The sequence below is a fragment of the Podarcis filfolensis genome, assembly GCF_964270895.1.
Source record: "Podarcis filfolensis genome assembly, chromosome: 3".
NCBI classification, from domain to species: Eukaryota; Metazoa; Chordata; class Lepidosauria; order Squamata; family Lacertidae; genus Podarcis; species Podarcis filfolensis.
In genome coordinates this window covers 74,836,119-74,857,196 of record NC_139606.1, presented here as the reverse complement: position 1 = coordinate 74,857,196, position 21,078 = coordinate 74,836,119, and the positions used below count along the sequence as shown (strand labels likewise).

Here is a 21,078-nt window from a genome sequence, read left to right as displayed (position 1 = left end):
TTTCCCAGCAGCTAGTTAAACAGTTCCTCAGTTTGGATGGAATAGAAAACTGTGGTTAACCGGTGACTTCTGCATTGAATTCATACTGTGAAGGGAGAAGGGAAGTCACTGGCTGCATGTGTAGGTGCAAGTCTCATTTGTATCTTGGGTTATTAAGCCAAGATATAATCATCCAAATGTGATCAAAAACTTGCCATCTTTCTCTTTTCAAATTTATTATTGAAAGATATAATTAAACCAGTAGTTAAGAATATGGTTGGAGAACTGCATGTTTCTTTTTGTCTTGAATAATAAAAAAGCCTGTCTAACAGCTGTTTGAATGGTTCTCGGGGTAGCACCTGTTCGTATGCTGAAGAAATGAAATACTCTGAAGCTCAATCTAGCACATCTTTTCCAAATGCCACCCATGCTGTCAAACTTATTTTATGATGACTGGATTGTTTATTTAATGCCTTAATAACTTCGACACAAATATTTATGGACTCTTGAGAGAAAAGGTAAAGTAAAAGCAAACTAGGAACAACTTGGGGGTCGCGGGCGGAATCACAGTTGCATGCTAAAGGAATTAATTTGCAACAGAAGGTTCCTATTCCCTTCCAGCTGGTAACATTTGCTGTGGAAGCAATGTGGAATATAGGATGTGTGTGTTTTCCTTAGTGTAGTGCCATTAAAGGGACTACCATGTTTTTTTGGGTGGGGAATGAAAGTTAAACCTGGAAATAATCTTGTTTTGCAGAGAATAAGTTTCCACCCTTTGAATAAAAAATTATCTCCTCATTCCTACAGAATCTGTTTCAAAACCTCAGTGGGGCAGGAGGAGTACAATGAGCTTATTTCTGGGTGTTTCAGCCAGCTACTGCATTGAAATAAATAGACATTGCTACCTTAAGTCCTTTTAGAGGGAGAACGTCTCCCTGTCCTCTTCCTGTGCACCCCTGTGGCCTCCCCAAATCTATTCCATAGGGTTGCAGGAACCCCCAGAACAGATGTAGATGGGGCATGTGGGGAGAAGAGAGGGAAAAGTTCTGTTGTGCAAGTGGAAATATTTGGGCTAGTGGATCTGTTTATTTGGATACCGCCCACTGAGTTTGTCCAGTATGACTTGGTTGATTATAGACCCCGGTGGGATGAGGCACAGAATTAATACTGATCATAATAGGGTTTTTCATCTTGGAGAAGCAGGGTACCTAAATCTTTGTGCATCAGTTTATATACAAGAGACATAATATATTCCATGTTCCTCCCCCGTAATTTAACATGTTTGCTGTTGTTTACATTGTTTGTACATGCTTCAGTGGAGGTTGTTGGAACGAGGCAACTTGCTTTCCCAAGTTGACAAAAAAAGTGTTCTCTTATCCCAGGAGGGATTCATCGCTCTTCACTTTCCTTTCAGCAAGGCTCGCCAGCCTTCAAACTCTTTTAGAGAGGCTTTGCTTGAGGAACTCGCCTACCTACCCGCTTCTAGGCTTAGGAAAACTCTTTGTTGTATGTTTTTAAGTAAAAGGGCTAATGAACTACACAAGGTTGAGACTGTGAGTGAGTTCAGGTGCCTTCACTGAGTATGCATAACCCATACTTTTGCTATTAAAAATTGTTCTCAACGGAACTGCCTTGTCAGCAATCTGCTTCTGATTCTGGACTAGAGCCAGATCAGTCTGTGGCTGAAACAAAAAGGAATCACCATTAAACCTTCAGAATCTCAAAACTATTTGTGTTTTGAGATGCTTTTTCAATGGTTATTTCATATAACGATGGCATTAAGAAACAGGGTATTGCTGAAGACCATAACAGTGGGCACCTTGCTTAGCTGGCTTTGGAAAGTCATTGTGAGGGCTGGCAGGGGTGTCAAATTTTTGATTGACTCCCCGACCCTGCACAGTAAGGCAATGTACGGCCCGCAGGTTCCATGTTGAAGTACTCTTGCAACCCACTTGGTGTGAAAGGCTGGGCCATCCTGATCTAGTCAGTCCCTCTCCCTTTAGACATTATTTTCATGTAGCAGACATTGACCCTCAAAGATCAGATTACACAAACCTAAGCAACCGAATGTCACAAAGAAAATGGATCCATTCTGCACGATGCATATAGAATGAATTTGCAGCTGACTGATGCAAGTGAGTCAAGTTGCACACCAGAGAGGAAGGCAGAACACCTTATAAACACGATGAATTTTGTGGGTTGCAATAGTGGAAAGGACTGGAGAAACTACTCCTGCCCCAACAGTTGGATTTTGCCATTTGCGTGTGTTGGGAGGAGCAGAGATAGCTGAGGGGAATACAGAGAAGTAAAAGAAAAAAAGGATATCTGTGAACCATCAATTCTGTGATGGTTCACTCCGAAGCAGGTCCAATTTAGTTCAGTGGGACTTAATCTCAGGTAAGTGCACATAGGATTGTACTGTAAAGTATTATAGTCTAGTCAGTCTGTGGCGCAACTCATTAGTAAACTTTTTGTTACCTTGACTTGAATGTTTGGTGCTTGTTAATACTTTAGTATGGTTTTCAAATGAAGGTTTTTATATGCCATCTCTGATAAACCTCATTGTTCTCTTAGTGGGTTGTATATGTCAGCAGACTCCTGGACCTGCCTTGGTTTCTATCAAAGCAAACAGATGTTTCTAAATCCTGTGAAAAAGCAGCTATTTAGTTACTGATTTTTCAGCAATTTAGTTGTTTAGCATAATAAAATCAACCACCGAGGAAACTCAATTAGAATCTATTTTTAAAGCAGACACACGTGTAGTCATAACCCAATGCTTAGTGCTGTTCTAAGGCAATTATTTTTTATGTTAAAAACTTCCTAAAATGTACTGTCTCTTGTTTTTGATAACAAGGACTTGTATTTGACAACTCTACTGTTGCATGTTCAAGGTGCTATTTTAATATACTTATACAGTGGTACCTCTGGTTAAGTACTTAATTCGTTCCGGAGGTCCATACTTAACCTGAAACTGTTCTTAACCTGAAGCACCACTTTAGCTAATGGGGCCTCCTGCTGCTGCTGCGCTGCCGGAGACCGATTTCTGCTCTCATCCTGAAGCAAAGTTCTTAACCTGAAGCACTATTTCTGGGTTAGCGGAGTCTGTAACCTGAAGCATATGTAACCTGAAGCGTATGTAATCTGAGGTGCCACTGTATTTGTTTAATAACATATCTTGCCTTTCTACCCAAAAATTATATACAAGGGTACCTCACAGATAAAGATGAAGAAATTCCACCCACCAAAACCATAGCAAAAACACAGCATAAAGACACAGCAGCAAGCAGAACTAACAAACTGCAGGCTTAAAAAAATAAGCAGTAGGGAGTGAAACAACTGTTCCTCTTAATGCTCAGTAGAAAAGAATGGCCTTCCCTACCAATTTAAACCTAAAAGGGAAGAAAGTTGAATCTACGTATAAGTTTCCCTTTGCAGAGGAAGGAACTGTTGAAAGTTAAAAATCCATGTAGTCGGAAATAAATCTTTTGTTATGCTCCTACATTGGCCTTGTCTGACTTGTTCAAAACTTAACAGCGGTTAATTGATCTGCACTTGGATTTATCTGGTAACGGGGATTTGCGCTTGGTCTTGTGCCTGTTCAAGAAAGGATGCAGTGTTTTGCTGCAGATGTTAGTGTTGCCCGATAGATATTCATCATTATATAATGTTCTTGATAGCGTGTGTATCATGAAATGACCTGTGCTTTGGTGTCTGTTTGCTGGAAACAAAGTTCCTTCTGTGTGATTTGCTTTAAGAATGATACACTGAAGTCTTCCAGAAACAAATATTATACTGTTAACACATCTCTCTGTTAACTTTAGGACTTCAGTTTGTAACTTGCTTCAGCTTGCTTTTTCTACATGACCTTTAAAGTTGCTCAGTCAGTTGTAGACTTGAGTTGGTTCTGTTACTGTCATTCTGGCAGTTTTTAACTCAGGTTTTCTCTTCCTGTGAAGCACCTAGTTGTAGTAGGAAATGTTTCTCTTGACAAATGCCTTGAAAAAAATTAACACTTCTCCGAGGTCTAGGCTGGCTTGCTATGTTCTCTAATAACATCAATGCAGTCATGCCTTTTGTCTTTAACACAGTTATTCTGTTTGCATTATTGGTCATTATGTTGTCAATTCTTCTAAATACCATATATGCATCCTTGGGTTCATCTTGGTGTATTGATCTAGGAATGCATACTCAGAAGCTCAAGAATTCAGCTCATGCTGCTGTCATAGTTCCATATTTTACAGGTATGACTGCTTCAAATGACTACCGATATCTGAGCAATGCTAAACAAATGTCATATGGGTGAGATTGCAATATCCTTGTCAGCTCAGTGGGCTGATGGTAGCTGAGTTTTTCATCTCTATAATTACTTATTTTCATATTAGGGGGAAATGATTTTTTTTCCTATAAGAGAAAATGTGAAGGATTTTTATAAATAATCCTTCTATAACCCTGTATATAATAATTCATTCCAATATACTAGGGCTTTGCAAACTACTGTAATGCCTGTCTCTTACCTGTCTGAACTTACGTTTTTCAAAACTTGTCCTAAGATTTTCTTGATTTGCAAATAAAGGTTTGGCATGGTTGTGTCATCAAAACACCATGTTACAGTAAGATTGCATGGAAGTGTTTGTGTTGCAAACAGAAGTTTGTTTGGATACATAGAACCAGTATTCTTGGGCTTATTTGAACTTGGTGGGACTTACTATTAAGTCAACATGCATAGGATCAGGTTTTTGCCTTGTGCAGTAAGGCTTTCAAGGTAGATTGCTAGACTCCCTTGGTGTGTGTCCCTTTCCCATGGGGAAAATAGGAGTGAAAGTCTCTTCTAAGAGGCAAATGTTTGCATGGGTAAATGTTTAATGAATTCAAAACAAATAATAGTTACTCATTTTAATTTATTAAAATTTATAATTTATAGAAGCAGCTAACATCCAATAATCTAGTTACAGGTAGGTAGCCGTGTTGGTCTGCCGTAGTCAAAACAAAATAAAGAAATTCCTTCAGGTAGCACTTTAGAGACCAACTAAGTTTGTTATTGGTATGAGCTTTTTTGTGCATGCACACTTCTTCAGATACCACAGTATATGCATGGTATAATATATTTAAGTATTTAATTCATTAGATGTTAATAAAACTAGATAGAGTTGAGGGTTGTTTGTAGTTCAAGTAACATTAACCTCATTAGCCAGAGCACTGTAAGGTGAGCCGCTGGCTACCTGCAAGGTTCCTACCTCCATGGATGAGAGATCCTTGCCCTTTCTTGTTAATCTGTGGTTTCAGAAAGACTCTTCAGATGGCCAAGACCACACAAGACAGGCTCCTGCTTGATTGCTATTGCCTGGCTTCAGTTCTCAGAATTTTATTTTGCTTATTTATGTACAAAGACTGTTATTTTCAGCTTTCTTAGCAGTGTTTGGTTCTGAATATATTGGTGTTAATTAAGAATCAAAGCACATTTAGCAGATGGAAACTGCTTGAGCCAGGACTGAGTCAACTCTCAAATGAGAGAGAGTTTAACTAGTGAAAAGTAGCTGAAAGGTATTCCCTGCTATTGCTGAAGCAAACATGGCAGCAGCTTTTTATGTGTATTGTGTCTCGCTTTCTCTCTAGGGCAGTGATTTTTGCCTGCACTCCAGAGGCAATAGAATCAGAGACTGTCATGCAGTTGAAATCCTATAGGTGCCCTTTCAGACACCGAATGTCTGAAAGCTTTTTTGTTATTTGACAGGGGGTCTCATTTATGGAAGGAGAGGAGGTGCTTTGCCAATTTCTGGAGAATTTGCAGCTCTTCGGGGCCTACAAGGAAAATGACTCCCGCCCCAGCCTCTATTAGTATGTGCTCAGAGCACCCTTTCTATGAGGACAATTCTGTTCTTGGCTTCTTATAATCCTATAATAATATTTTCATGACATAATAGAAAAGTATTTTCCAGGACCCAAAGGGCTCTGTGTGCCAGTTGAAAATGCTTCTCTACACACAAATGGAATCAAATGATCCCTCTCCCGTTACATGTAGCTTAAGAGAGTTTCCCAACTCCCAGAAGTTGCATTTCAGGGGCATGTGGAGGACTGGATGGGAAGGTGGAAAGGCACCAGTATGCACACATAGCATTATGCATGCACATTATGCATGCCTTTGAATTGCAGTTGCGATACTGTTCTGTTCTGGTACTTCTGTATTGACATTCAGAAAATGCTAGTAGTTACTTTCCCTAGTTAGTATCGATTGTGAAGTGCTTTGCTCATATTAGTGCTGCACAGGTTGGCAATAATGGTTGCAACTTGGGTTCAGTACTAGCAAGCTTGAAATATCAGCAATATGATGTAATAAACTCCCCTAGCCAGTCTTGACCTGATTTTTGCTTTTGCAAATGTTACAAGTGGAATCTGCAATAAAATGTAGCATGAGCATGGAGTGCTCCTTCCTGTTAGGCTCCATCCAACTGTGTTGCCTTTCAGGATAATCTATTTCATTTCCCCCTCTGCTGGCTGGGGCTGATGAGGTTGCAGACCAAAACTTCAGGAGGGCACCAGGTTGAGAAAGCAAGATGTAGACACTCTGTCTTACTTGTATCTTGCTTTTCAGTGAAACACAGCACGGTGTCAAGTTTTGCTTACATTGACAGGTTGTACTGCAAACCCTTCTTTTATTCAGTGGCCCACCTAGCTTGCTAAACTGCAAATTGTTATCTGTATCTGATTTAAATGTCTGAGGGTCTTGTAAGGGGAACGTGGTACACAAATACACCTTGCAGCCTTCTAAACCTACCATAGTTAAACTCTATTAGTATGACTTCGTTCTTGAAGCAAATGTGCTAAATATTGCACCACTGAATTGCAAAGAAATTGCATATATTTACAAATGGAAAGTGGACGTAAAAACACACAGATGGCTATTTCACAATATGTAGAAAACCTGGCTGTTAAATTGCTTCTCTTAAGAAATTGCAAGCATCTTCTCTTCCAACACATCCCAGGCTGTTCTCATGTCTGTCACACTGTTACACAATGCATTTTGAATTTTCCAGAAATGGCCTGTTAATCTGGTATAAACAGTGTTTTAGATCCAGAGTTGCACTTCTATTTGCAAAAGTGCTAGTGATTCATGGGGGCTGCTAATCTCAGAGCGAGAGGAGTAGTGATTGTCACTATTTCTTCTTCCCTTCTGTGCCACCTCCCAGTATGGAACCTCCAACCCAGGGGTCGCCAAGGTTTACCGGCCATGGGCTGGATCACTCCCACGGAGATTGTCTGTGGGCCAGACTGGCGCAGCACAATGCCAGAAATCGCGTCTGCGCATGTCAACGGCACTGGAAATCGCTTCTCCACATGCCCAGATGCTGGAAATCACGCCTGTGCAGAAGCGATTTTTGGCGTCTGGACATGCGCAGACGCAGTTTCCAATATCTGTGCGTGCGCAGATGCAATATCCGGTGCTGCTTGGCGAGTCCCTGTGCTGCGCTGCGCTGGTTTAGCACAGTGCGTGGGGAACTCGCCAAGCAAACGGCTTGGTTCGGGGTTGGCTTGTGGGCTGGTAAAACGGTCTTCGTGGGCCGCATCTGGCCCATGGTCCACATGCTGCCGACCCCTGCTCCAACCCTTCAGAGCAGATTTGGGGGGATGGGGACAATGAAGCTGGGGCAATTGTGAATTGTAAATGGAGCCCCATTCATAGGAACTATGAAATTGACCCACTATTTTTGTAGCAAAGGCAATTCTGTTCTTTTTGAGCATTGTATCTCTCGTCTTTTATGGAACTTTACTAGAATAGAAAAGCTCTTTGTGTTTCACACCTGGGCAGAGTTAATTTTGGAGTTTCCTAAAGTACACAGAGGGACACTCCTCCCAAAAGCTGCAACCCAACTTTACCTTTCCCTGCCTTTTACTACATCTTGAGATGGAGAACATGCTAGTGACTGAAATGTGTTTTGTATTCAGCATTCTAAATTGTATAAATCCATTCACTAGATCTTAAATTGTGTTATTGGATTTTATTAAACCATCCACACACAAACTATTTTCCTTGTGCAAATGACATTCTGTCCAATGCCTCCAAATTTATGCAGTGTCCATTTTAATAATCCTTTGGGAATCTTTTTGTAAAACCAAAGTACTAGGCATTATTCAGAATAATGGCAATGGCTTGGAATATATTATTTTATAGAAGCCAGTCTTAAGGTATAATTGACATTCCACACAGTCTGGAGAAATTCATCTCAGCAAACCTAGCATTCATCCAGCTGTCTATGTATAATTGCACAGATATGGACTGACTCTCATTTTAGATACAAACAATTAGAGTGTGAATTTTTTAACCTTCAGTTGAAAACTCCGCTACATTAAACTACTGAAACATAATGGTGGGTCAACAATGACCATAGTTAAGTGAAGATGTATTTTGCAGTCATTGAGAGGGTTTTTAAATGTTCCCATGTTTTCCAAATTATATCCCTGCTTGAGATTCTTACAATGTGTTGGCTGTTTGGAATATATCTGAAACATCTTTTCCCTTTATTTTGATGAGTTAGTTTTATAAGATTAGTGCTCTTACAAGCTGGGAAGATTTACTGTCCCAAAGGATACTTTTTCTGTTTTGATTTTTGTCCCCTCACCCCACGGCATTCAATTACTACTCTGAATTTTTATATAATAAAATATATGATAAAAAGCTGTTTCCTCTTCCTAGGTTTGACTATCCTAAGTTTAGATTAAAATAACACCATATTTTAGGAGCCCAGGTGAGCAAGCACTTAGACTTTTAAAATCCATGAAAACAAGGAGAAAACAAATGGAAGGAACTCTGATAGGCAATTTCAGGAAGTACGAGGGGCTGCATAAATGCACCTCTATGCTACAGGTTGCCCACTTGTGGACCATAGGCAGGAATTACCTAACTAGCCCCAACATCAACAGAAGCTCCCAAGCACTGTGATTGGAGAGTGCTGGCTGGCGTGACTAGCCTTCCCGACTCCTTCCTGCCCTCTACTTACCCTGGCATTCTCCTTACATGGTGTTGTAATTAATAATTGCAACATTTCAGAAACACACTGCAGGCTTTCTGAGAGCCTGTTTTGAGCTACAGATCTGCACAAATCAATTCAGAACAAGTCAGTCTGGCCTGAAGTCTGCTTCAGCCCAATCTGGTCAGGATATCTAGACATATTTTAGAAACACGGTCAAATAATTTCTGTACCTTGGTTGTCTATGTAGAATGCTACAGGTCGTGTTACCTTCATCTTTTTGTACTGTAGTGAATATAAGAAATAGGAATAAAAAGCTAAGGTACCATGAAAATGATAGATTTGCTGCTTTTAAATCCACTGTGTTACAACAGACAACATACCAAACTGTATTGTGTCTTGAAACAAAAAGTGCTTAGTTGATACATAGCGGAAGAAACCTTCCTGCATCATTAGTTGAGTCCCCCAATGCTGAACATTTGAATAGTTGTCTAATAGTGTTTGCCTAGCTTTATCTGCCATTTTTTACATGGGCTGACGTAAATGTATTGCTATAAAACATTGCAGGACGGGGATTATTCTCATCTGTGAAGCTTGTGCGTCATGCTGTCTTTGTCAGTTAATCTAAATACTTATAACTTCCTTTATATATTTGCTTCAGGCGTGAGTCTGTAGAAATTGGCTTCTGTGCTTAGTTTACTAAAGCCTGTTCGTGAGAAATGGCTGCTGCCATCGTCTCCTTTAAAATTACAGTTGTGCATGATTTTTGGGCAGTAACTGTCATATATCTCAAAGGGCAAAGCCCCTGTGAGGGTGGGGGTACCCTTTTCTTTATTACCATTGGAAATTCTGATTTTTCCACTTGGTGTCCCTGGCTCTGTAACTTCTGTGAAGATATATCCAGCTAGTAGAGGTGATTGTGTAGTTCTCTGCTTAGCTTTTTTCTCCATTCAGATGTTTCATGGGAAACACAATAGGGGAAAATACAGCACGAGCAAATCAAAGCAGGGGCTGTATTAACTCCATCTGAGCAATATTCCTTGAAATTTATAGTGCTGTAAGTTGCCTTGTGGGAGGTTGTTTCTGCCTAAAAGTGGAGTGTAAATTAACTAAATTTAGCAAATAAGCTATGTTGACATTAACCTGTCACAATTGTATTCCCAAGTTCCATTGAGTTCAGTAAGAATTACGTTTAATTATGGATTATAGCACCATAAACGGAGCCTGTTTTGTTATGCAGTTATCTGCCATCTCCTCAACCAATATTATATCCCATCATTTTCTCCCTACTTCCAGGAATGCAGATGTTCAGGGCTAGGATTATAGTGAAAACATGGTTCTATTTCTCTCACTACCTTCACCCCCAATTGAAGAAGGGCTATAGCTCAGTGGTGAAACACATGATTTGCACACAGAACATTGCTGGTTCAGTTTCTGCCATCGCCAGGTTGTGCTTGGAAAGATTCCTGTCTGAAACCCTGTTGCTGTCATTCATCGTAGAATGCTGAATTTATAGTCTGACTTGGACCTACAGCTTGCTGTGTTGCAAATGTAATACAATCTAACTTTTAAAAGAAACTACAAACATTTTTAATTAGGGAAGAGTAAACTTGTGGTCCTTCTGTTTCAAACAGGTTGCCTTTTTATGCAACAATTTAAAGGTGTGTACCAAATGCAGTAATTCCTAAAATGATAAAAACTAACACCCCAATACAGAGCCATCAGAATGACGATAAGTATATTCCTGTTTCTTCCTCTCTCTCTCGCTTTTGGATTTTGTTTACATAGAGGCTCATATTTCACAAACTTTAAAGTCTTAACGGCCACCCGAGTTAAACTCGATTATTGGGAAATCAATAGGCCAAAACACGAAAGCATGACTCTGAAGAAAAGTTCACATGCAAGATGTAGAATAAGGACCAACAAGTTCATAAAATAGGCATATTTACTCATTTCTGGTTTTTATTGGTATTTCTTCCAGTTGCTGTTAACTCATTAAAAATACACTGGGGTAGAACTGGTTTTCAAAACACAAGATTTACAAAAGTTAGCATAATATATTGTCTTTATTGTACAGCAGTGCACATAGGGGGATGAGGGGAGGGATGCTCAATTTTTAAAGCTAAAGATAGCAATGAATCCACTGATTTGAGCTGTATTCATATTCAGTATAATATATGCAGAAGCAAGCTAGCCCACTTCCTAGCCAGTCTCTGGTGCCCCCCGGCCGGCCGGCTTAGCCCTCCAAGGCCTAGGACAAGTGCACCTGGCTGCCCCCCCCACCTGTATATACCTGCGATTAGAAGGGGAAAATTTATAGATTACTGTGACTGCCATGTAATTTCTGTTGCTGAGGACCTCGTGCTTGGTTCTGTGAAAACACAGAAATGAATTCGGCTGTTAACATTATAAAATTGTAAGCTAGTCTAAGGCATATTGTCTAATCCCTTCTATGGCAAATCAAACAACTATGACACAGAAAACAAGCTCATGTTACAAGCCCTGCATCTTAAAATTTCTCAGAATTTAAAGCTGTTTATTTCATTTATTTCATCATTGCTTGGAGGGAGGAGTGACTCACAGGGTACTTTCTCGTTTTCATAGTATACAGAATTAGAAACAGATGTTTGGAAAGTTAATGCATGGTCGAATAACTCCCACGTGGAGTAGAATATCACAACAGAGCTTAGTAAAATCTAGACAGGTGGGAAAAATAACTTGCTGTAGATATGTGACAGTTCCCAGTTGTGGTGTTTGGTTCTGATAAAGTGGTCTGATTACCCGGCATATATTTTAAGACATTGCATGTCATGCACATTCCTGAATATTGGATATTTAATAATTTTTGGCCAGCCACAGTGTGTTAGCTGTAAAGGTACGTAGTTTTCTAGTAAATGGTTTTTGTTGTCGTCGTAAGGATTTTTTGCGGTAGCCTTGGCAATAGATCTTGTACTATTCACTTGTTCCACATATAGTGGATGTCTGAAATGACTGAATATATGCTCCATTGCTCAATAATCCCTCTTGCTAATTGAGGCTGTCACTTTACTTTGAATTAAAATTTTATTGATTCCAGGAAGTAAAGTAGTTATTTCTCTCCTTGACAAACTTTGTCAAGTGTGAATTTAATGACAAATCTGTTTTTTGTCTTCTCAGGATGACCCAAATAACGTTAATGCATTAAACAACAAAGAACAACGCAGTAATAATGGGAACGAAAAATTGCAAAACATCGAGACCCTACCTCCAGGTATTTGAACAGTATTTCTTAATTTTAGAGTAAAGTATGGACCAGTTATGAAAATTAGCTTCTAATAGCAGGAGTAGGAAATATGCTTGGTATATGTATGAAGGGGAGAGGTGTGTTTTAAGGTTTTGATAAGTCGTCATAAATACAACCGAACAATAAAATGTTAGAACCAGTAAGACTGCAATCCTATATCCATTTACTTGGGAGTCAGCATCATGAACTCTACAGCAGGCATGTACAGGATTTGACTTTGTTTTTTACGTTTTGATTTAATGTTTGCTGCTTTTGCAGCAACTAAGCACAGCAACAATAAAACATTAACAAATAAAGACATCACTTCTTAATATATAAATACACAGAAAAGATATATTGTAAAGACAGAGTAAGATTAAGAGTCTCATGCTCTACTGAGCTATCCCAGCTCTAGAACAATAAATGAATCAAAACAATAAAGATACTTTAAATTAATCAGAACAGTATAAATTGCAAAAATATGAACCAAGCAACCCTGCATCAAAAAAAACAACCCCAAAGTCATGAAACAAGTCCCCCCCATCTTTCACCCAGGGTGCATGCACTTCTCTCCCACTTCTCAACATGTGGAGCAGGTATCCCCAAGATGATTTCGCCCTCAAGCAGAAACCAGATTGAGAAGCGTAGGTAACCCCAGACAAAATATTCACCAACTTCTTCTTATAACTATATCCTGGAGAGAGAGAAAATCCTATAAGAAATATAACATCCCACTCCTCGCCTGTTTCCCAGCCAGCACGGCCAGATCCGCAACAGTCGGTTCTCACTCTGGAGTGCGGAAAAGCTTCCATTCTCCCTCTTTATTATACCAAAAGGCAGATAATAAGTATCCTATACCATTCCACAGTGAACTGCCCTGAGACCTACAGGTATAGGGTGGTATACAAATTTTATAAATATAATAATATATAAGAGCATAGGTTTTTAAAAAGAAAGGAGCAGATTAACAAATTAAAACTCAAGAGAAGTGGCATCCCCAAAGGAAAATTATTCCCTTTCTGGTTGGCCCACCAATGATGCCCTGCTGCATGGTGTGCAGAGGATATTGTATAACTCCGTAGGCCCTTCCCTGATAAAGAGTCGCTAATGCCCTGTGCTTCCTTGTCACCTTCCCAAACAAGCTGTCTTTATAGGCAACCAACCCAGAGATATACAAATGATATACAGTCTTACCTTGGAAGTCGAATGGAATCCGTTCTGGAAGTCCGTTTGACTTCCAAACCAAAGCGTGGCTTTTGATTGGCTGCAGGAAGCTCCTGCAGCCAATTGGAAGCCCCATTGGATGTTCGGTTTCCAAAAATAGTTCACAAACCTAAACAATCCCTTCCGAGTGTGCGGCGTTTGGGAGCCAAAATGTTTGAGAACTAAGCTGTTAAAAAACCAAGGTACGACTGTATGTGATAATTGTTGTAACTGTTTTTTCCCCCCAGTGAAAGCTTTGCCCCTGAAAATCTCAGTATCATTAATATGTAAAATCCCCAGTCATTGCAATTGTGGGGAGAGGCCCCAAGTGGCAGTGTTTGCTAAAGGGTTGCACTTAAAACATGATGACTGTGTTTTTATACCATGTTGTAGAGAATGAGCAACTTGTAACTGAATCTTCAGCATAAGCAAATGCTAGGAAGCTTCTGGACATTGTTGTTGACTAGGCTATGATTCTCATCATTGCCAAGAGCAATTTCCGAAAAATGAAATGTGTCACTAGTCATATATTTGGCTTCTGGGCTGTTCTGGAATAGCTGTGAGAAACTGTGTCAGTGCATAGCTTTAGGGGTACTAAAGCACAAAAAGTGAAACATGTATACACTATAACAATAATAGTGCACAATAGTATGGCATATCAGATTCAAGGTTCAGTTCTTTATTTTGACTGTGTGTGTGAGAGAGTGAGAGGGGTGGGGGGCTGTATTGTTTCCTTCACCAGCAGTTTGAGCTATGGATTAAAAAAGGAAGACCAGAAGGAATAGAAGCCAAGCTTATTGCTCCATTTTTTAAATAAATTAGAATTAATATTAAAACTAAACCCATAGTTGTGCCTGAAATTCTCCATGTTATTCAGGGGCAGCAAAAAAAAAGGGTGGGGGGGATGATATTTCACTTATAGTTTAGGGGGACCCCAAAAAGAGAAATTCTTAGAAAATGTATCTGGATGTTCCTCTTCTGAGAAATTGTAGCCCAGCTTAATTTTTATTCTAGATAAGCAGGCCATATTTTGATAATATTGTTTTTTCCTTGTAAGTGCACACTAAAGTACAAAGTGCTGTCTGCTTAACACATTATTTCCTGGCGGTTTTATATTAATTGCTTCACTGTTTCTAGCTTATTAATCCACTTAAACATATAGGTTTGGATCTAGACTGCTCCCTAGGCAAGCGGAAGGCATTTTCATCTTGTATAGCTTTCCTAATTACCCCTTTTTGCCATAGCCCCACATTTTGTGACTCTTAGCAATGGCTTTGTCAGAGAGTACACGGACTGCAGGGACGCGGGTGGCGCTGTGGGTTAAACCACAGAGCCTAGGACTTGCCGATCAGAAGGTCAGTGGTTTGAATCCCTGAGACGGGGTGAGCTCCCGTCGCTCGGTCCCTGCTCTTGCCAACCTAGCAGTTCGAAAGCACGTCAAAGTGCTTCCCGGCGGGAAGGTAAACAGCGTTTCCGTGCGCTGCTCTGGTTCGCCAGAAGCGGCTTCGTCATGCTGGCCACATGACCTGAAAGCTGTACGCTGGCTCCCTTGGCCAATAAAGCAAGATGAGCGCAGCAACCCCAGAGTCAGTCACGACTGGACCTAATGGTCAGGGGTCCCTTTACCTTTACTTTTACATGGATTGCAATGAGATGAAGGCAGGAAAGGCCCATATCCTGAGCAGAGCTTTGTTCATTATCACTTCATCCAACCCATTACTTTTCTAGCAAGGGTTTAGAGTGACACCTGTGTTATCTGACTAGTAACCCTGTTGAATGGGCATGCATAAGAATGATATCTGCATGCCCACCAGATCCTACTGTGGGCTATCAAGTTGTTAGAATGACACTTGGACAGCACTTCTGTTAGCTGCAAATAATCTCTCTGGCAGAGCCTTTGATAGAAAACACACATGCCTACTACTAACCTGGTGATAAAGATCATAGCCTCTTGGAGCGTCCTTCATCTCTCTTCCTATGTTCACTTTGGCATATAAATCTGACCCCGGGCATTGAAGCAATAAGTATTATTGTCTCCCTTTGTCCCTTCTGTGACTGAACTGGAATGTCCAGTCGGAATGGCTTTAGTCTATTGATAATTCTGTGTGCTAGCTTCATCTTTTAAGATCACAAACCAGTAGGAAAAGAATATGGGCTTTTGCAAGCCATTAAGTTTTAAAAGGTAAACAGATGTTCTGTGTTTTGAAATTCTAAACAGAATTTTCTGAATCCTGCAAAACTTGATGACCTCACTACTGTTAATAAAGTATGAGGATTATAGCTCACTGAATTTAGTAGTGCCGGCTTATGCAGGACATAAAAACATGAGCTTCCCTTTTGACACTCAACTTAAAGAAAGATTTATATGCAGCTTTGTGAATTAATGTGTCCCAGCCCACAAGTGCTACTATCATTTTAAAATTGTACCAAAATTTTATGACCACGCACTTTGTAATGAAAGGCTTGCAGTTGACCTTTTTAATAAAGTAGTAATTAATATGCTTTAATCTTTTAATTTTAGCTGTGATAAATATTAATAAAACTAAGGTTGAGACTAACAAAGGTTGAATAAATCTAAGCACCCTTTATAACTAATATTTCCTCTTTGGCTACTTTCCCAGTATTGGCTCCTCCATTTACATCCTGTCCTATTACCAAAGAATGTAATCAGTACTGCTTTGCACTGAGTACCTTATTGGTGGCCTGTCACATCTGAATCTGTTTTCTGATGATGTCTAATCTGAGACAGGCTGCCTGATCCATGTTCTGAAGTGTTGGGAAGGACTAGATGGGAGCAAAGCATGACATTAGAAATGAGATGAAGGTAGACTTGCATCCAGCAATGTTCTTCTGCTGATACAAGACTAGTTGATCTAGCAGATGCTTGAGTTGAGTAGAAAGGGGGAAGATGTGACTTCTGCAGATACCCCCTTTCTCCTGCACCCCTTCCCACATTGCTACCTCTTGGTCTTCTGACTCTCTGAAGCAAATTTTGGGGGCAAAGAACTGATTTGGGGAACCAGCAAAGATTGTACCCCCTCTAGTTATGGAAGTCTCCACTGGATCAAATACTCTTTCATCAGGGGAAGGACACAATTGAATGCAACCCAGAGTTAATACAGGTTTCTGAAACACTTCATTATCTCTTACCATGTCCCTCCAGCAGTATACTCTTCAAAATAAGCAAATATGCTTCCTTTTTCTCTCCAGTGTTTATAGTGTCACCTTGCTGACATAAACAGCAACCAGCAAAAACTGACCCAAATTCTTTTTGAATCTGTCAACCTGAATTCAGGGATGAATCAAGGCTTTGAGTCTCCTTAGGCACAGTTAACTAGATGCTTTGTGCCTGAAGCAGTGTGACTGAATGTAGCTCCCTCTTGTATTAGAACTGTAGTTACATTCTCATTCTTGCTGAGTTCACATCCATAGCAGTTGTGGAAGGACTCCAAATCCAAGGTGAAACAATAGTTCATGTTGCTATGTTAACATTGATGAGAGAGTTTATTTTATTGCAGTCTGTTGCATATAAACTAAATGTCTTTAAATGTACAAATTGGTAAGCAAGTTGATGTTACTTATGTATATTTAAAAAGTATTTCAAGTAAATGGCCTATCTGTTTTTCAGACCACTTCTTGCCTGCTAATGTTTTTCAGCTTAACAAAACAACCCCCTAATGGCCTCCAGACTCAAATAAAAGAGTGTTTTTAGGGTTACAATAGCATTGGGTTCCATGAAGGATCCTGATTCCTGGGCCAAAAGTCCAAGAAAGACATTTAAAACAAAACTTACTTGATAGAGGTGCTGCTAAGTAATTTGCTCTGAGATGGCAAAAGGATAAATGCTCCCTAAATCAAATTTTACTTTGAAATGCAAATGTCATTTTGCACTCAGAAGATGTGCTCTGGAAGTTGAACATATTTCTTGAGATTGAGTTTGTGTGTTTTGCAGTGTGCTTATATTGAAGAAATGTCACAGTTAAGCAGAGTATTTCAAATTTATACAATCGTGTTTATCTGCATTGCTGTAACCTCTGAAAAAAAGTGCAGTGGATGAGTAGAAAACAAATACTGGTCTCACTGATTGTGTAATAAAATGGCACATTACCTAGTTCATGTTATAAATAGCTTCGTTGCTATTAACAATTGTAAGGATGACATATTTAAAGTTAAGTTCTTAAATGTTTCATTGGCAGCAGAGCTTCCTTAAAGCAGGTCTGTCATGATGCGTGCTATAACTTGTAAACTGAATTATGCATGAAGCTAATGCTACGTTTTGTGGAATATTTTTGTTGATTATGGAATTAATCAATGGCTGCACTTCAGAGCACACACAGGCTTTACAAGTAACAGTGCCCCCAGGTCCCGCTTGTGTGATTTCCACAGGCATCTGGTTGGCCACTGTGAGAACAGATGGGCCACGAGCCTGATCCAACAGGGCTCCTCTTACATTCTCGCACTCTTATCTTTCAGAAATATTATTAATATAATAATGAAATGTTACTAATATTTTATGTCTCCATTAAAAAGTGAAGGCCACCCCCCCCCCCCAATTTTGGACCTGTTGGTTGTTTGAGGTCCCCCATGCTAACTTCTATTTAAACTGGTATTTAAGGAGAAGCTGAGCCTCTTTTGCCTTGTCATATGATACAACCTATTTTAGGATGGATTCTTCCTGTAATCTTATCAGGCGCATGCCAAGTATGAATGCAAGTACCGGTTTTGATTGCTTAACTGTTAACAGAGAACTACTGTGGTGTAATACTGGAACTTGCATTTCATTCCCCACTCCACACCCCTCCCTTTTTTTTTTTTTTTTTTGCATTGTACCATGATTGATGCATTGCTTTGCCAGCTATGCCTCTGGGCACCAACAGACTCAGTATTATTCAATCATAGCCATAATTCACTTTGGGCTGAACAGGAACGTTCTGCCAGCCTCTCTGGTGTAGGTCTTGCCCTTAACCAGGCGCTGCTTATTTGAGCTTCCTTTTTTGAAGGAAAAGCAGGGTACAAATGCTGAAATAAGGAATAGTTGCAAAGTGGCTTAAGCCTTAGGACATTTCTTATTCTACTGGAATGTTAGAATAGTGGAGTTAATGCAAGATCTAGAAATCTTTCCTTTCAGAGTTCAAAGGGATCCTCTTTTAGCACCTTATGCATTTGAAGCATCTTTAAGTGCTATGTATAACTTGAACCCAAATAGACTTGAACCCCAATAGATCCTGTTAAATTCAGTAGTCCATGTGTATCTGCTGACCAGGTGTATTTGAGCCAAACTGAAATGGAGACACTTTACCCTTACTTGTGCTTCATATCATTTGTGCGTATGCATTTTTTATGATAATGCATTCCAGAGAGAGAGAGAGAGGGGCAGGGAGGGAGAGATCTTATGTAGGTTTATCAGTGGTTTATGATGCTTTGCTGCACCTACTCATTCAGTTCATTAACTTGTAAGGCTAGAGTTGTTGGATCGAAGCAGATTTAGTCCCATCAGGGTCAACTGGCTTAGCTGGAATTAAATCATATTACTTCATCTCCAGTAGTTTGTGGACAAGTCAATGGCCTCCACAGTCACTTACGACTCACTGTTAAGACCGTGTTCATGGAAGACAATCTTACTCAGCTATGAGTGATCACCAAAGAAAGAAAGAAAAGTAAGCAGAGTCGCTGGGGTAAAGAACCCTTTTAAGGTCCAAAATACACATTATGTTAAAAGCTTAATTGCATTTAAAGCGACTGGGTTTTCAGGCCTGAATGGCCACTGCTGAGAGAGGAGAGGGATTAGAACGGTCACAGTATTAGGGAAAACGTAACCCACACAAATGTATACATGCACACACCAGGCTCACAGTCTCCCTCTTGAACTGTTGCTTGTCACTGCAGCTTGGGGGATGTGACTTACATCGGGCAGGAGCAAACCCTTAAACCTCTTCCTCTTGGTCTGTCACCGTCCCGGCAATTCAGAACCGGACCAAAATGCTTGCTGCCTGAGAGAATGAGAAGATGGCGCTTTCCATTCTGTTTCTTTATTTAAATTTATTTCAATACATCTCTTTATCTGAGGATCGCAAGGCGGTTTACAGATATAAAAGTACATTCCATAAAAGTGCATTCCATGCACAGAAGCAGACTCGACAGATCACTGAATCTTACTGTGGACACAGCAGTGTTCACTACAGCTGAGGGCAGCAGGCTAGCTTAAGGGAGTACAGTAGAACCTCTACTTACGACCGCCTCTACTTGGATCCGATCCAACTTGCGACCGCTGCAAACCTGGAAGTAAATACCGGGTTTGCCGTGATTTGCGCACGCGCAGAAGCGGCTGCAGCTGTCTACACATGCGCAAAAGCACACTACTGCCAATTGCACCTGCGCACAGCGGCGCTTCTACCAGTGACCTGGATTGACTTACGGACGGACCTCCAGAACTGATTACATCCGTAAGTAGAGGTTCCACTGTATAGAGCTAGACATACAGCCCTGTCTTCCAACACTCCTCTGCATCTGCTGTCTAAGGCAGCCCCCTCACTGTGCCTAATGGCAGGGCCAGCCCCAGCTAAGTTAGTTCAATTTTTTTGTCATTTTAACTTCCTTAATGCATTTAATGCAACATGTAGTTTTGCCCCGCTTTTAAGTTTTTCACAAGTTCTGCAATAGGTTTTAAAACTGAGCAGCTGGTGCACAGTTGTTATTATTTTACAACAAAGTGCATGGTACTTGCAGAACCATGTAAGAAAATGCTGTTGATAGGGCTGGCATGGAAGACTCTTTAGCCATGTTTGGAGTCTCAAAGCCAGGATCTGCATGAGCTCCAGGCACCCATATGCAGCCATTTTGTTTTTCCTTTCATGTGAATGAATAAAGAAGCAAGCCGGAATGCTGCAGTTAACCCAACTTTCTGTTATATTCGAACATGCCAGCGTACGGAAGCCAACTTAAATTATGTTTCATATTCTGACTTCTTTGGAAGCCACTAACCATAGTTCCTACTTTGGATAGAATAGGAAGGTGTGGTTAACTGGGGCTTTTGAGGTTGCTTGTGCAAGAGTGAGTGAACAAAGGGGCAAGCAAGTGGCTTCATATATGTGCCTGAAACGTTTGCATATCTTGGCTCGTTTAACCAAAATTTAATAATCCAAACGTGGCCGGTGTGCGACTGGAGGGGAGGGTGAACCTGTTGAGTTTGAAGGAAAGATGTCACCCACCTTTCTGACTATTTAGAAATTTTACTGTGCTTCTCTGTTAATTGTATATTGTCTTTACAAAACCTGCATTTTGTGTTTGAATCTTTTAACACCAGATTTTCCTTTTCTTAGGGAAAGTTAGGTGGCAAGATTTTGACCAGGAAGCTTATGTTGGAGTCACCATGGTCAAAGCTGGCCAAGACCCGTATGCCCGTAATAAGTTTAATCAAGTGGAAAGTGATAAGCTGCGCATGGACAGAAGTGTACCAGATACTAGACATGATCAGTAAGTACCAATTTGCTGCATATATTGGCTTCCTTTAAGTAGCTTTGCCTCTCCCCCCACCCTCACCCCGTTAACCTTTTTAAAGTAGGACTCATTCATTCATTCATAGATGGACCACATGCCATCTGAAATCATATAGACACATGTTTTCTACCTCATTAGGAACTAAGGCTTGGCTCTTTTGGTGGGATCATTGAT

At 40.2% G+C, this 21,078-nt stretch overlaps 1 protein-coding gene across 1 annotated transcript in view; it reads left to right on the top strand.

The window, feature by feature from the left end:
• Nucleotides 1-21,078, top strand: part of GALNT2 (polypeptide N-acetylgalactosaminyltransferase 2) — a 64,029-nt gene that overhangs the window by 14,541 nt on the left and 28,410 nt on the right. Inside the window, exons 2-3 of the mRNA XM_083606057.1 lie at nucleotides 12,099-12,192; nucleotides 20,727-20,880. Of these exons, the coding sequence (XP_083462183.1) occupies nucleotides 12,099-12,192; nucleotides 20,727-20,880 (248 nt within the window). The remainder of the gene's footprint in view (nucleotides 1-12,098; nucleotides 12,193-20,726; nucleotides 20,881-21,078) is intronic.